This window comes from Sipha flava, unplaced genomic scaffold (genome assembly GCF_003268045.1).
Source record: "Sipha flava isolate LNK unplaced genomic scaffold, YSA_version1 134_pilon_pilon, whole genome shotgun sequence".
Lineage (NCBI taxonomy): Eukaryota > Metazoa > Arthropoda > Insecta > Hemiptera > Aphididae > Sipha > Sipha flava.
The window spans coordinates 3,026,099-3,044,096 of NW_020271760.1; the positions used below are offsets into that span (position 1 = coordinate 3,026,099).

A 17,998-nucleotide genomic window follows, 5' to 3' on the forward strand; every position below is an offset into this window, starting at 1 on the left:
ATACTGGTTATGAAGAATAACCAGAATAGTATAAATTAGAAAAATAATTGCACACAAAGAAACAAAAAAATATTTTGTGATTAAATTTTATATAATGTTCATAGTACAACCTAAAAAATTAAAAATTATTTTTTTTTTTTTAAATAAAATTACCACAAAATGTACTTGTAAAATCAACAAAATTCCAAAACATTATTTTATTGTTTATTTATATTTATTTAAAATGTGAAACTCTGAGGTTTTTATTAATTTCTTTAAGTTAACATATTTCTTATTTATTGAATTTATTTGTAAATTAGTATTACAATATATAATTGATAGTAAAGTACTGCATCTTCATCACAATGTTTGGTATATAAATACATCATTATGGTCTTCACAGCTACATCATAAATAAAAGGTAATATATCTAATCAAGATATGTAAGATGTATTTATATTAATTAAATTGATTAAACAGAATTTACATTTGCTTCCAATTATCAACTTGACTGTACTAATATTCTAAAAGTAAAATCCTAACATGAGTAAAAGATGAAAAAATATTATAAATACATAACAATGAATAAAAGTATATTATTACATAAACATACTATATTTCATACTAAAAGTAATAGGTATACATTTTTTTTTATATTAAAAAATATACATTAATAAATATTTTTTGATTTTATTTAAGAATTTATTTTCTAACCACCAAATGTGTATAAAAATATCACAATATTTAATTCGTTTTTTTTTTTTAATGGGGAAATCCCTTTGGAAGATGTCGGCAAGAATCAGTTACAGTTTTTTTTTATCACGTAGTTGTGATGCTATTTACATAAATCTCACTAAAATTTAGTTTAAAATAGTAAATTATAAACAACATATTTAATTAGTATTTATCCAAATACAAAAAATTCTCGTAAAAATAACATCAAATAAAAACTGTATAACTAAAAAAAAAAAATGAATGAATATAAAAATGATGCACAAAAGAATTGTGTTCAAATAAATGTATACATGAAAATGTTCTAAAATGCTTAAACTCAAAGAAAATTTGTGCAAGTAAAAAAAAAAAAAACAGGAATAAAAAGTTAAAAAATTCCACATTAAAAAACTTTCAACAGTCAAGAAAATATAAATAAGATATTTATTAAACACACCCATACTCATACCAATTAGTATCTTCTTTTGTTAAAAGAGTTTTATTGGACTGCAATGTTGAATTGTTTCTATCTTTAACTTCATTATCTGTAGTGTGGGACAACCTAGATAAAATATTATTAATCTCATCTTTAAAATAACATTATACATTATTTAACAATTGTTTACCTCTGTTCATTTCGATAAGATGAAGTAAGTGGTGAATTGGATAATGAATGGCTAGCAATAATAGATCCTTCATCCGCATCCTTGAGTATATTAAAAATAGATTATATTCATGCAATAATACATTTTATTTATGTTGTCTCAATTAATTAACTTACATTTTCTTCTCCTGAAAGATAAAGAGTTTGACGAGTTCCTGGTGTTCCTAAACTGCTTAGATTATCAGAATATTCTGAAATAGAATACATTTGAGAGTAAGTTTAACATTGTTTTATATAGTTGTAGCATATGAATTTTACCTTGATGATTTAATTGATTATCATCCAAATCTAAACTAGTATCTGAATCAATTCCTCTTCTTGCCATATCTTCATGCCAAGACATTCGACTCTAAACATAATTATGATAAAACATTAAAAATGTATAGTAATTACAAGTATTCATTAAAACTGCAATATCAAATTACAATAAACATAGCTAAAATTTATTTATTCACCTTATTCATCAATTCAGTACCAGCTTTTTTAACTTTTTTTATCCAAGTAGAACCAAATAATTTTCTAAAAATATAAATACATTTATACATGAAAATCAAAATTTAATATTTAGTATTTATCAAATTATGTACTATAAACATATTCTAGTGTTACATAACTATCTTTAAGAAACATTTAATATCAGAACAAGAACAACTAATACTTAAATTTAAACTTTTTAAAAGTTTCTTATTAAAACTAAATACTTTTAAAAAATATAATTTACTTCTTTGTAATACTGCAGCTATTCAGCTTTCTATAATGGTCCATTATTTTTTCCTCAAGTTTTTCTTTCTGACGAGACAAATGATTCAATTTATCACTAAAAGAGTAATTATAATATCAATATATGAAGATGAATATAATAAAACTATTTAAGTATAAAAATATTAAAACAAACGCATTATTTTTTTCTTCTAAATGGTATTGCTCTTTATCTTCTAATGATTGCGTTAAAAGCTCATGGTATTGTGTAATTAACATTGTGACATGTTCCATTAATGATTTTCTATCTTCAACAAATGTACTAGTCATTTGTTGCAATACCTAAAAGATAACAGATTATAAATTATCACTAATATTATTTTGGGCAAAATATAGTGATATTTCTTTCAAAAATCATTGTTAAAGGAAGAAATAATAAAAAATAAAATAATATAATTTGTTTAGTGTTGTATTAATAACAAAAAAATGTATTTTTATTAAGTTTGTGATTTTAATATTAATTTTATTTAACTCTTCATATTCATGAATCTTCTGATAATTTATGTTTTAAATTTAAACACAATACAGTAAAAATATTGTCAGAAATTCCGCAAACCAAAATAAGCCAATGTTATATATCAGAGATGGGTAACTTTTTTATTTGGCCTGTGCTTCATTTTTCAAATCACTTCATTACATTTAAGAGATTATAATATTATAATTTTTTCACATTGATTGTAAAGTTTAGATATTATATTTTTCTCAACTTTTAACTTAATTATTAAATGTGTAAGAATAATTTATAGCCATATCAGCATAGCTAATTTTGCTGTTGTTATTAAGCAATTTTATATTATATTATATAATTTATAGTATTGATTTATCTGTAAAATTTAATTAATTAAAATAAATGCTAATTGTCAACTATAATAACCTTTTTTATTTAAATTTTTGCTTTCTTCACTATGGTCTGCCAGATTTTAAATTTCTAAAAATTGGCTCTCTATTTACTTTGAGTTGTCTATCCCTGATATATATTATTATTAATAATTAGTTATACATGCAAAGTAATGATTAGTAGTAGACAATTATACATAAAGATAAATACCATATAACGAGCATTTGAATCAGTTAATTTAGATTTAAGAGATTCCATCTCTTTTTCATGAGCTTCAATTAACTCCTTAGCGTCTAATCCAATTTTAAGATCAACTTTAAGTTTTTCATTTGCCGTAAATAATGCTCTGAAATCATCCTAATAAATAAAATAATAAACAAATTAATTAAGTAAATTATATATTAAACAAAAATTCTAACTTTTAGCTTAGCATGTTCAGCAGGTAAATGTTTAATCGCTAATAATTCTGCCTTCAATTGTTCGTTTTCTCGTTTAAGCTTAAATTCGACACTTTTTAACTGTGATAACTTTTCTTTTAAAGAAAATCTGGCTTCTTTAAGATCATTTTTTAAAGTATCTTTTTGTTTAAGCTGATCTTCATATTCAATTGTTAATTGATTATGTAATGTTTGCAACTTAGAAAAAGCTGAGTTTGTTGAATCCAATTCTTTTTGTGTCTAGAAATAAAATAAAATTATAAACAAATAATTTTGATTGATTAATAAAACTAATTACTTCTTCTTTTTCTGCAGCTAACTGAGTGTTTGCTAGTTGCAATGCAGTATGTTGACTATTAAGGGAGTGTACTTTAGATTTTAAAGTAGTTATGTCAACTTCCATTTGTGCAACATTAACAGTTTTTATCTCATGACACATGTTTGTATCCTTGGTAATTTTCTTTCTTACAGCTTTAACAACTTCAGGACTTGAAACAATTCTTTAAAAATATAAATAAATAATTGAATTAATAAAAAAGAAAAAAAACAAATATGTGCAACAATTATTTTACAATTAGCTAATAATTTTAATTAATTAATAATTAAATAGTTTTCTTACTGGTCTAATACATTTTCTGGTTCCGCTGATTGGTCCAATGCTAATCCTAATTTATCTAAATTTTTCATTATTTTCTGTGATTTACGTTTTTCTGATACTAAATCATCTTGAATAGCTTTAGTTGTTGCTACTTCAATAGTATATTTACTTTTTAAGTCATGAAATTCATTTTCAATAGATCGTAAACGACATATTTGTTTGTCATGTTCTTCTAAAGTTTTACTTAAAATATCTTTTTCTTTTTTTAACAAATCAATTTCACTTGTTAAATTATCAATTTCTTCTAATTTATGCTAAAATAAAATAAAAGATTTTTAAATTTATAAAATAGTTTATTGCAACAAATGTATTATAAAGTAAACATTTTTAAAATGTTAATCTGAAAAATTAATAATTACATCTAATGTTCCTTTTAATCGTGTTATGTCTTTTTCTAAATTACTATTTTTCAATTCCAAACCTTGAACAAGATCAGATTTTTCATTGCTATGAAGTGAACTGTTATCTTTAAGTTCTTTTTCCAATCTTTTATTTTCTCTTTTAACACTTTCAAATTCTTCGATTTTAATCTAAAAATATTATTGATAAAAATAATTTGTTTTTAAAAAATTTGATCAATCAACAGAACTTACGTCTAATTTTATTTTTAATAATTCATTAGTTTCAACTAATTTTTTATATTCTTGTTTTATAATAGAAAGTTCATTTTCTACTGAAGTACAATTCAGTTGTAAGCGATTTCTATTATTTTCTGTTTCTTCAAGCTATAATAATAGAATACAAATTCAGAAAATAATACAAAATAAAAACTATTAGTTTACTTGAACTACTCAAAATATTGAAATCATTACATTCAGAGCTTTAGAACTTATGTTTTAAAAATAATTATATGTAATGTAATTTTATTTACCTGCAATGAAAGTAACTTTTTGTCCTTTTCTAACTGTAATATTATTTCATTATTTTGTTGTCTAATATTTTCTTGTAAACATTCTATGGTTGATGTTAGTTTTTTATTTTCTAATTCCAGTCGAAGTGCATGTGACTGAGCACTAGTACTTAGTTGTTCACACAAACTATTATCTTTAGAACCTTTAAATTAATCCAAAAAAATCTTTAGTTAAGACAAATAGTAAATATGTTGAAAAACTATTTTTATAGTGTAGGTAACAAAAATTAAAAGTTATGACACTTAAGTAATATTCTTATTATAATAATTAAAAAAAAAAAAAAAACATTAGTGTTCGAAATTAAAAAAATGTTTGTAAAAAATCAATAAAAGATAAAAATTTAAAAATTTTTTGATGTTATATGCAACATGAAATTAGATACAAAAAATATTAAAATATCATAAATTCATAAATAAGCCATATTAAATTTAAGATTTTTTTTTTCAAATTTAATCATTTGATTTACTAAAATAGATGAAAAACAATAGTGATTTGATATTTTTTGTCCTACACATGTAACCTAGTATAAATCAGTTTTACTATACTATAAAAGCAAAATAAAAATGATAAAATTCAGGCTATACATTTTTATAATAATATTACAATATCCTGCACTGACTTATGAACCAACATTTAAAATAAGAACTTATCAATCGGCATTTTTGATTAAAAATCATGTCATAGTTTATTAATAGGTATAATATAATACTTACCAATGTGATCGAAAAAGCATTCATTCTCATTTTCTTTATTATAACTTTCATTACATTGAAACGATTTATTAAGAAGATCAAGTTGAGCATTTTCATGTATCAGCTCATCGATTTTTCTCAGGTGTGCATCTCGTTCCAATGTCATTGTATTAATTGTTTGTTTAAAGTGTAATAATTGTGATTCCATTTCTTGTAATTGAGAAGTTCGTCTTCTAAACTTAAGAAGTTGTTCTTCAAGAGTTTCTCTTGTCTCTTGGAGAAGCAAATTATTTTGGGTAAGCTCTTCTTCTCTTGATTTATAATAATCCAAATCTCCTAGTTTTTCTTTATATTTTTTTATTTCTATTTCAAGGTGTTCACAATTGGATGCTTTTTCACGTAGGGCATCAACTTCATCTCTATATGCTTTAGCTGATCTAGCATCAACTTTAATTTGCTGAAGCTGAAACCATTACATACATAAATTATTCAATAATAATAATATATATTTCTATGAAAACGTAAATTTACTTCTTCTTTTAATTTAACTACAGTGAGATTAGTTTGTTCAAGTTCTTCTCTAGCTTCAGCTAATAATTCAGTTTTTTCTTCTCTAAAGATAGAAAGAATTAATTATTTATTTGAATTTTTATAAGAAAATATAATTAAAATAAGATTATTAAAGAATATTCACAATTCATGTCTAAGTTTTCTTAGTTTTGCTTTCCAGTCAGCAAGTTCAAGAGCATAATTCTGATTATCACCACTAGAAGTGATGGATGTGGTTAATCCAGTATCGATAGGTTTAGAATTTGAAAAACGTTTTTCTTCTAATTCTGTCCACATCTAAAAATGACAATTTATTGTATTTCAATTAACTGTACATAAACTATTTCGCTGAGACTTTATAAAGTTTACTTAAGTAATTATTAATCATATTAATTATATATTATACAGTTAAACTTTTATATGACAAAATCATTACGAACAAACTGATTTTTTTATCATCAAATATAAATAAATAAAGGAGTTTTTGTTATAAGGATACTAAAAATAAAAATATTTAAAAAAAACTTAGAATTAAATGCATCTATAAATTATTTCAAAAACAAGGTTACCAATTTAAAATCTTATTTTTCCATCATGAAGAAATTCCTTATAAGAAGGATTTATTGTATTACATAAATAGTAACACTTTATAATAGATTATTATTATATTATTGTTGAAACAATAATGTTCCCTTTTTCAGTTAATGGAAATTCATTGTACAAATATAATTTGAATAAGTAAATGAAAAAGGATAGTTGTTATTTTTCATAGCAATATATCTGTTATTAAGAATTCAATTACAAGGTTTTACTGTATTATAATATGTATTATAATTATGTTTATAATTCTTATTAATATAAATCTAAAAACTATACATATCTATACATAATAATTTTCTAATCTTAGATTTATAGTCATGGAATTATAATATTCATAGATAATTCATAAATTACTTGAAGGTATTGATCACGCTCTTTAACCAATTGTCTAATATGAGATATCATAAGATCAGTTGTCAACTGTTCTGCATTTTCTTGGGTAATCACAATTTGTTGACTTTCTGTAATCTAAAATTAAAAAAAAAAATTTAGTTTTATAATAAACTTATTTAAAAACAAAATTACATCATACTTGTTTTATATAAAAGACAAGTGCATGTTGAGATTCAATAGGTAATGTTTTTATACGCTCAATAAATGATTCTTTATTAGGACATTGGACTGCACAACCAAGTAATAATAACAATAAAAGTTTCATATCTTCAAAGCTATTTTTTGAATAAGGGTCGCGCCCTAAACGTAAACAATCAGGTATTGTTAATATAACCTGTCCAAATTCTTCCTGTAAATAAAATAAAGAATAACAAAAACATAATAGACTATTTAAAAATATAATAATAAGTATAATAATTCTTACTTCATATAACATTTTAATATTTTTTATAATACAATTAATATTTTGAATTCTGATTGATGGATCATTTTGTCCAGATATAATAGTATGGTATAAGGGTTCAGGATCACTATATAACAAAAATATAGTAGAGGTTAATTGATAAAAAAGATTTTTTTACCATTTTTTTACTTACATCAGAAGTAATACTTCATATATCAATGTGCCATCAATCAGATCTTCATAAACACTTAATTTTTCTGGTTGATCTAAACAAGATTGTAACTGAAAATACAAAATGTCAATAGGTAAGTATTAGTTCAATATATTAAATCAAATTAACAATATAATTCTCTATATTTTTAGGGATATTTTACAATTAATTTATATTACACAGATGATAATTAACTCTATTATATTTATGATAATAGCTATATATAACACAAACTGTAATTTTAACATAAATAAATACCCAAACAACTAGATGTTCTTGCATGAATTCTTCTTTTTCTGTCAATGTTAAATCCATGATTCAACATTAAAATATTTGAAATATTTAAACGAACAAATTAATTGGGTAACATTTTAATTTTTACTCTATATTGAAAGAATGATTACATATTAAAAAATGACTTTATTCAATTTAAAACATTTAAGACCTCTTTAAATTAATTATTGTACAACACAAACAACTTAAGATATGATAAAAAATTGCAAAAATACTAAAAAAATCCAAAATCTTAACTATAGTAGTGAATAGATACTTTAATAGTTAAACAAAAAAAAAAAAAAGTAAAAGTAATATAAAAACAATTGATAAAATCAGTAAACAAAAATAGAAATACAGTATAGCAAATTAAGAAACACAATACTATAGTATAGTATACTACTTTCAGTTCTTTTGAAAAATGATAAGCAAAATTATCTGATGAATGGATCTTCACAGGAAAAAAATGTTTTGTCTGTATATAATATTGCCTACATTTAGCCCCTTTTTTGTAGCTATCAAAATGTGATAACATTGTTAAAATAATAACATCATTTTTTATTATAATAATTTTATATATTACTAAATTTAAATTTAAATAGTTAAATAAATTCAATAATACAGAATTCGAAAAAAACACAATATTCACTTACGATCGTCATTTAAAAGGTACAATTCAAAAGTAATAAAAAATATTATATTTTTATTACTCTCATATTTCTCCATACCTCTAAATTCAAAGTACCATATTTTAATCTTTATTAAACGAGGACAATGAATTAATTGTAATATACAGCAAAACTCAATTATGGTACCTACCTAATTTAAAATTGGTAAATTAAGGTTTACTACAGCTTATAGAGCAAAATTGACAGGTAGCTTATTTTATATAATACTATACTACCATCTATACTGGTTCCTATTCGAAGGGTATTAAATGATGTCCAAGATTCTATGGAAGGAACAATATTGAAACGTTTTTAGTATGAGTGTTATGACCCAATTATTGGCCAAATAGTTAATAAAATATATTAATAATCCAATTTTGTATTTTTAATACTGTGTAAGATGATTATGCCACAAAAGTAAGAAAAAATGATTTTTGTATTTGGAAATGACTAAATCTGTGTTGATGGGACCCATGGTTTAAACTTTAAACAGTTAGGTACGCTTTTAAAACAAAAATACAAAATATTAAATCTAATTATAACATTTGTATTATATTTTCGCTTAAAGTATTCGCAATGAATTGTATATCTTTAAATTTTATATTACGATATTGTGTTTTTTTTCAAATTGTGTATTATTAAATTTATTTAACTATTTTAATTTTAATTTAGCAATATATAAAACTATTATAATTAAAATGATGTTATCGTTTTATCAATGTTATCACATTTTGATTAGTGATGGGCACGAACTATGATTATAATGACTATAATTAGTGATGGGAATAATCGAATGATTTTAATAATCGAAATATTAATATTCAAGACATTTTTATAATCAAGAGATGTCTCGAAATAATCATTCGAGATGTTCAATTGAAATATAATATATAATTATAAATATAATATAATTTTATTTATAAATGTTCTAAGAAATTTTTGTTGTTCTGTGGTTGAGTAATTCAAAAAATATAGCTATAGATAATATAAATAATTAAGAATAATCGTATACCCATCAATATTTGTCTAATAACCAGTCCCACGAATAGCACGAGTTGAAAATACAATGACTCAAAGTATTATACAACTAGTATTTACTTATTCGATTATGAGATTAAAAATAGTATTCATCCCTCACTCCTTCGTTCCATGGAGATCATTCGAAATATTTTTTTCATTCGATAAACATTTCGGGATCAAGAATTCATTGTTTTTAAAATAAACGAGATATCACTCGAAATAATATCTGGTTTATAATAGAATTATTATTTTGATAATCGAGATATCTCGATTACGCCCATCACCACGAACTATGATTATAGTTAGTGATGGGCACTATAGAATAGTATTCGATAGTAAGCATAAACTATCGAATATTATTTTGTATGACCGAATAGTTCGAATAAAAAATCAAAACGTTAACGTTTTTTGTTAATTGTTATTCTTATCAGTAATCAGTTATCACATTAGTGAATAGGTATCTTAAAATAAAATAAACATTATTTAAGCTAATTTCAAATTTTACTGAATAATTTAGAAATCGTAAACTATCAAATAATTGAATAATTTGAAATTATCGAATAGTCCGAATAGTTTAAAATAATTTAAACTCTTGAATAATTCTAAACTATCGAATAGTCAGTTTAGATTCGAATATTTTTAAAAACCATCGAATAATTCAATAGTGCCCATCACTAGTTTAGACGCTCCTTACCATTCTGGAAACCAATTGTTATAGGTAAGGCACTATAATATAGTCACTATATATAATGCACTACTTCTATATATGCGTTTAGCATTGATATGTTATCGTTTCCACAAATACTAAAATTACTAGATACCAGGTTAATATCTATATCCGTGGCGTTGAGTAACCTGTTGTTGCGTGCCGTCACTTCAACCGTTGAAGAATGGATGTGAGAGGATAGGTTAATTAAATAATTACTAGACTTAGAATATTTACTATTTATTGACAAATTATTCTAAGTTCAAAAAACATTTATTTACTGAAATTATTTCTAAGTACAATAAATCACTAATCTATCTAGCGTAAAGGTGCCTGCTAAGCTTGGACTAAAACACATCTGAATATTGGTCTGTTAGCAACCCCTTTATATACATAGATCTTGTGGAAATCAATCGTGCCGCACTATGTAAAAGTTGTTCCTGATTATTATAAATATAAGATTTATTACTTTAGTGACCTCGCTAATATTACTATTCGCACATATCCCCTATTTTACTATTATTAAATGCATTCTTAATATTACTTTAAAATGTCCTATAACTCATATTTGCGTATGTGTTTGTGTTCTCTTCTAGTCCTGTAGTTATTTTAATGATTTTTTCTATATAATTTCCTTGATTTCTACTATTTATGATTTATGGAGTCTCCCTATGTAGTGATGGTCCTTACGACCCTACATTTATGTATGTCCATAACACTGTATATCTTAAATCATGGTATTGGCATAGAACAAGGGTGGTCAACTAGAAGAGACTCGCGAGCCCCCAAATATATTAATTAATATAGAAGAGTCAAAATGAAAAAAAAAAAGGTCATATTATTTTATAATTCATATATGATATTGTAAATAAGATAAGGTATAGAATTTAATAAAATATGAAGAATACGATAACGATTCTCAAAGAGACTTCAAAAAGTGTTATTGAAAATGTATGTATGTATTATTAAACTCGATTTCAATGGATCCAGCTTAGAAATTAAACTCTTGGAACTATAGGAAGATGAAGAAATGAAGCAGTTTAAATACAGTTGTCAAGCTTTTTTGGAATTTTGGAATCATATGCCTTTTATTAAACATCCAACAATTACTCTTTGCACACAAAAGTTAATATCGATTTTCGGAACAATATATTCTTGTGAGTCTTTATACTCAACCATGAAAATTATTAAATCTTAACATTGATCAATGTTAATGGATGATCATTTAACGGAATTGTTAAGGAATGCGTTAACAACATACTAATAAAATAGTAGTCAAGGCCTTATCTAGAAATTTTTTTCGGGAGGGGCACAAAACATGTGTATTGTAATTTTATTAAATTAAGATTTTAACTTTTGATATTTGGTTAAAAATAAGACAGAAAAAGATTTAATCTTTTTAATATTAATATCATATTTTCATATGATATTATGATATAAAATTAAAAGCAGTCAATGATTAATTGGAGCTTAAGTCATTTTTGACAGAAAATATTTATGTTGGTATTAAAAATAAATAAGTATTATAAATATTCCTAAAATATTGAAGAAATTTCGGGGGGGACAGCTATAGTCCCCCCCCCCATTGGCCATGTTTATATGTATAGTGTATCTTGACTATTTAATAAAATCAATGGATGCTCGTTTTAATAAAAGGGTTATTGATGTTATGCCACTTGAAGGACTTATTCCGGCCAATTTAAATATGTATGACGATAAACACATTATAAAAGCTGCTAAAATATATGCCCAAGATCTCCATGTTGATACCTTATCTACAATCAGAGCTGACCTGCATAGGCGCAACTAAAGTTCAATTTCTGGGTGGGCTAAATTTTAATGATACCAGCGACCGGTGAGGACTTCGTCCCCACACCCCCAATATTGAATATCAACATTAACATTTATATTTATATAAATTAGAAGTCCTTACGACCTTACCCATAGTCGTTAATAATTTATTTCGAACTAAAATGTTGTCACTTACCTAGTCACTTATTACTTACAGACTAGCTACCTAAATAAACACGAATAATAAGGATATACATATATAATCATTGAAATATACAGTTCATAGCTATTAAATTTTTATTATAAAGCCTAATTAAATTAACAATAAATTTCTATTTTTTCAACCAATTTATTTACAATTTCATTTTCGTCTAATTTATTGGTTACATCTCTCTTAGTATTTAAAATAGATCAATTTGTAAATTGATCATGGCCATGGAAGATCTTAGCCAAAGTTTTATTCGTCTCATTGAAAAGAACGGCCTTTCACAGGTGTCTGAACTTATAAGAATAGATAAAGCCACTTTATCTAACTAACGTATTTCGACTTCTTTGACATCATTTATATTGAAATCTTTTTTTTTTTTTACTATTTATAGGTTAAATGCCACTCTAATTTCTGCTTTTAAGCTACTCTTTGAAATATGTAGTAATTCCTATAATTATAATTTAAATAATTAATTAATTAGTTATCATTAATCTCTTATACAATTAAAATGTATTTATATACATGGTATTACCAAATTACCTAATAATGATCAATAAACTTCATTGAATCGGTTGTAATTCACAAAATGAACTACAACCGAACTGGCCATAGCCAAGCTCTAATCAGAAAACCTATATTTAAGATTGAAAATAACACTGTCCATAGTAAAAAAATATGTATAAGTTTTCCAATAACTTTCTACATAATTTGCTAATGACGAATATGAATCATTTTCTGCCGCTGTGGTAGCTGTTAATACATAGTCATGAAGGCTAGTTGATTCTCTTCTACAATGCTTTGATCCTATATTTTGTATGTATTATTTAGGTTAAAAAAACATAAAACAAATTATCACAATCAATAAATATATACACCAGTTAATGGAGTTAGTAACCACATGTCATTTTCTTCAGCAAATATTTTTATTTATTACCAAATTTTCTTAAATTCATCTTCAGATCTTAGAGTTTCAAATGTCTTAATTACACTAAAAATTGCATTTTTAGAAAAACCAAGAGTTGATGTTTTATTTTGTAGTGAACTGAATGGGCTACGTACAAAACTGGGTGGGCTAAGCTCACCCAAGCCCCCCCCCTTAGTTACACCTATGCTGACCTGTTCATATGGAGGCAACAATGGAGTCAAAATACTATTCCAAAACCGAATTCTGCTCTTGATTCACCCTTTTATTGCACCAATCTTCAACCTAACATTAAAATACTTTTACAATTATTCGCCACGTTATCAGTTACCTCTTCCACTCCAGAAAGAATATTTTTAAAACTATACTAAAATGCTTGAATTACATTTAAAAACTTGGTGGTAGATGGTGGGAGGGGTTTAAGGGTTATCCTCTCTTACCTTACTTATCCAAAGAAGTGATTAGCCTCTCCCATTTAAAAATCCTGGATACGCCACTGATCAACCTTGACTCTATACGGCACCCATTTAACTTTATATGATAACTGGAATGCTCACCAAGCAGTGATGCCCGAGAATGTTATTTGAGATGGCACATATAAATGGTGTTACTATCTTTGTCTTGCACATGGCACTAATATCTTAATAACATATTTTACCAGATATTATTTTAGTTTTGTTCTTAAAATTTAGGGTTTTAATTCGTAACTCAAGCATATAAAATAACAACTTCATTTATAGTAAGACTAGCCGACCCGTCACAGCTTCGCCCGTGAACTCCATTAATTTTTTATTCAAATATTATTGTTTAATGTGATTGGCAAGTAAATATAAAAAAACGGTTAATGAAAACTAATTGAAATTTTTTTAGCGTTATAAATGATAAAAATAAATACAGATAAAAAAGAAATAATTTATGGTTAATAAAGAATTTGATTGAAGTTGATGAAGAAAAGAAAGAAAAAAAAAGAATTAAAATAAGAATTTTATAAGACTTCTGAGTATATGATGTTTTTTGTTATATTTCCTGTTGAAATTAAAATCATAAGATGATTCGGGTCCCCAGTTCGAGAAAATACCACGTATAATTGCCCATGTGAAAAGCTCTCTGTACGAAGATCTACGCCAACGTACTTGAATGTTTGACCTTGCGCTTTGTTTATGGTAATGGCAAAAGAAACTTTAACCGGGAATTGAAGCCGTTTGAAAGAAAACGGCAAGTCAGAGGGAATCATGGGAATTCTTGGAATAAATGCAATTTCTCCTATCGCTGGCCTTGTAAGAATTACGGCTTCTATAATATTATTTCGCAACGATTTTATTTGTAATTTTGTACCGTTACATAAGTTCGGTGGTTGAAGATTACGTAATAATGTAATTGGAGTACCAATTTTTAATTTTAGCTTATGAGGAGGAAATCACGAAGGAGAAAGAGAATTGAGAAATTCTTGTGGAAAATGAATAGCATCATCTGTTGATGTAACTGTATCAATAGATAGATATTCACGTGAGTGTCCATCGAATTTTAGAAGGATGATATCATTAATTTCTCCTGCTGTTACATTTCTGGGAGAGATAATAGCTCTTTCACATAACCACTGATAAGGTTTATTGGACAGATTAAAAATGTCAGGATAAACTGTAGAAATCAACTCTTCCACGTTATTGACCACCCGTCCAATTGTGTGATTGACAGAAATGTAACCATTTTCATTTTCTAATGTTCCATTTCCAATTTTCAACAACTGTGCTGAAAAAATATCGTCCCCTTCGCATAAATAAACTCTCATGTTTGTTCGCAAATAAAGTTTTTCAACATAGTTCCATATATGAGAAGATTTTAAGCAAGCATTAACGACATCAGCTCGAGTACCTTTAGGGATTACTGGTTAGGTTTGACGGAAATCACCAACGAAAACAAATGTTATGCCACTCATAAACTTATTATTACACTTAAGATCTCTTAATGATCGATCAATTGCTTCGATATGTGATCTATGACTCATTGTACACTCATCCCATATAACGAATGAGGTTTCTTAAAGAAATTTTCCAAGAGGGCCATTTTTACGAATCGGACAAACGTATTCTGTATCAAACAATACATTTAACGGTAACTTGAAATTTGAGTGTGCAAGTTAGGTTAGGTTAGTGCCGCCACTAATGAGAGTTGCTGCTATACCAGATGAAGCTACTGCTAATGCAACTTTACCTGAGGATCTAATTTGAGCCAACAACAAATTAATTAGGAATGTTTTTCCTGTATCACCCGGAGCATCTGAAAAAAAAACTCTTCCTTGATGATTCATTACGCTTTCTGTAATAACATTAAAAGCATATTTTTGATCATTTACTAATTTTGGTAAATTGATTTCTACAAATTCTTGTAATCGGTTATTATCGTAAGAACGCGAAATTGAGAATTCAAAAGGATCAGATGCATTTTCATTTCGAAGGTGAGTTTGTTCTGTTTGACCACGAACTTTTAATATTGCAGTATAACCTCCATCATCTGGTGATCTCCGTCGGTAAGTCGGATAACCATCATCTCCAGTTGGAGTATCCTTGACCAATTTGTGAGGGTATTTCTTACTACATTTTCCATTATACATACATAGCGATCTAATATTTAACTCGTCGCATGGGCCATGAATCATATTCTTGCATACTATTTCATAAATTATAGGATCTCTGTCTTTGTTTGGTATCTCGGCAAAAATAATTTTATCAATTTCATCTGGCTGAATTTTCGTTTGTAACCGCAAAAGAATGTGGTAGTATGGCAAACCTCGTTTTTGCCATTCAACACTGTAAACATAACAATTTACATCTCCGAAAATATATTTATTTTTTAATACATGCATAAACTTTTTTAGTTTAAGATGAAAAACTCTAGAGATTATATCGTGTCTATCAAACGACTTTTGGTCTTGAAATAATTCATTTTTTATTTCCGGCCATTCCGGGTTGCATGTGAAAGTAATAAATACATCTGGACGGCCAAATTTACGAACATAAGTCATGGCATCCTGATTTTTTTCATGCATATAACGTGGGGAGCCAGTAAATGAGGAGGGAAGAATTACTTGTTGCCCCACGTTATTAGCATTAATATTTGCATCATTGTTAACAGCATTTCGGAGGTGAACATAATCATCCGCACATAGTTGTTTTTGATGGTTACGAATAAAGTGTAGTCTTTCAGAAATCATTTTTGCCATCATATCTACGGCGAATTGACTGAATAATGATTTGTAATAATATATATGATTTAGACTTGTTTCTCAAACCATAAACCTATAAGAATAAAATTGCATGCAGGAAACAGTTTTTGTTCGATTTTGGTTATTTTTCTGTAAAATATTAATGTGATAACTGTTTTCGCTTCTAGTATACATCAATGGATATTTCAGTGCATCATAAGATCTATTCAATTCGGAAACTCGACTCAAGTGTCCACTCCGACCGTGCAGAACTATATCTCTGGGACCTTTATCTTCATTAACTAATTATACAGCTACTTCATCGATGGTAGGTGCATTATATTAACCTCTGTGTTCATCTTGAGGAACTCTGTCAGCATGAATAATTAACTTAAAGTTTTGCAACTCATCAAAAAACCTCGACTCCAGATTAGATCTGAAACTCTGTATGAGGTGATTATATTCACGCAAAACTGTTTGCGATGATTCAATGAGACCTCTTTTTAAATTTGGAATCATATTTATTCGAATAGATATTTGATCCGACTCTGACATAAAATATATTTGTAAAAATCTAGCATTATTTCCAATTTCGGGTAATAAACTACCTATTAAATGATGCACTTGACCCTGAATTTTAAAAGAGGGCATGATGTTCCCTTCAGCTATTTCGTTTTCTCCAAACGATGTCATTTGAAACAGAGTATTATACCGTCTAGAATTATCAAAGAAATGTTTTGATATAGGGTGAGAATTATCAATTAAACTTTTAATTAGGTCTGGAAGATCCTCAAATTGGTGTAAAACAACTTTACCGTCTGCGCAGCAAAGTCCATGGGTTTCATCTTTCCATTTTTTTGCATAGCACTTAGGACATAATATAGTCATTCGTCCAATTTGAAGCACTTTAATATTTAAATAATCAATCTCGAATTGATAATATAGGTACACGCACAATATAGGTACAATATAGGTTTTTAATTTTTTATGAACTATTTTACTGACAAAAGTGGTAATAAAACCTTCAGCAGAGTGTCGGGTTTCAGCCAAATCGGTTCAGTAGTTTTCTCGGTTAGCGCGGTCTAAGAAAAACCCTTACAATTTTATATATAGTATAGATATATAGATAATATTTATTAAAATAAAAACAGTGTTTTTAATATTAATCATAATTAAATTAAAGTGTACTTACGCTACTTACCTGAAGCTGTTTCCACTACTTACCTTAGATTGTACTTTCTAACTTAACTTAATATTGTAGATTTATAATTTAGGAAATATTAATACTGTAAACAATATCTTCAAAACATTTTTGTTATACTTCATGGTCAAAATTTCCTAAAATAAATAATTTTTTAAAGATACTCTGAGACATTGTAGATAGGTACTCTAACTATATTCAT

At 26.1% G+C, this 17,998-nt stretch overlaps 1 protein-coding gene across 1 annotated transcript; it reads right to left on the minus strand.

Annotated features, from left to right (window-relative positions):
• Positions 1-933: 933 nt before the first annotated feature.
• LOC112679351 (protein Daple) lies at positions 934-8,120 on the minus strand. The gene is made up of 22 exons (XM_025549124.1): positions 8,064-8,120; positions 7,788-7,876; positions 7,616-7,721; positions 7,331-7,540; positions 7,153-7,266; positions 6,344-6,495; positions 6,181-6,262; positions 5,671-6,112; positions 4,918-5,099; positions 4,640-4,771; positions 4,406-4,576; positions 4,008-4,300; positions 3,687-3,888; positions 3,371-3,628; positions 3,162-3,308; positions 2,250-2,395; positions 2,076-2,171; positions 1,810-1,873; positions 1,613-1,703; positions 1,472-1,545; positions 1,317-1,396; positions 934-1,252 (listed from the first exon to the last, which is right to left on the minus strand). The coding sequence occupies exons 1-22, from the start codon at positions 8,118-8,120 to the stop codon at positions 1,138-1,140; spliced, it is 3,303 nt and encodes a 1,100-aa protein (XP_025404909.1). The 3' UTR covers positions 934-1,137.
• Between the last annotated feature and the right edge of the window lie 9,878 nt (positions 8,121-17,998).

Excerpts from the sequence above, each read along its gene's own strand:
- LOC112679351 (XM_025549124.1), bottom strand. The coding sequence starts at position 8,120 with ATGGATTTAACATTGACAGAAAAAGAAGAATTCATGCAAGAACATCTA. Across the intron at positions 7,541-7,615 it reads ATATTAAAATGTTATATGAA|GAAGAATTTGGACAGGTTAT; the intron begins GTAAGAATTATT and ends TTTTATTTACAG. Across the intron at positions 1,874-2,075 it reads AGCTGCAGTATTACAAAGAA|AAAATTATTTGGTTCTACTT; the intron begins GTAAATTATATT and ends TTATATTTTTAG.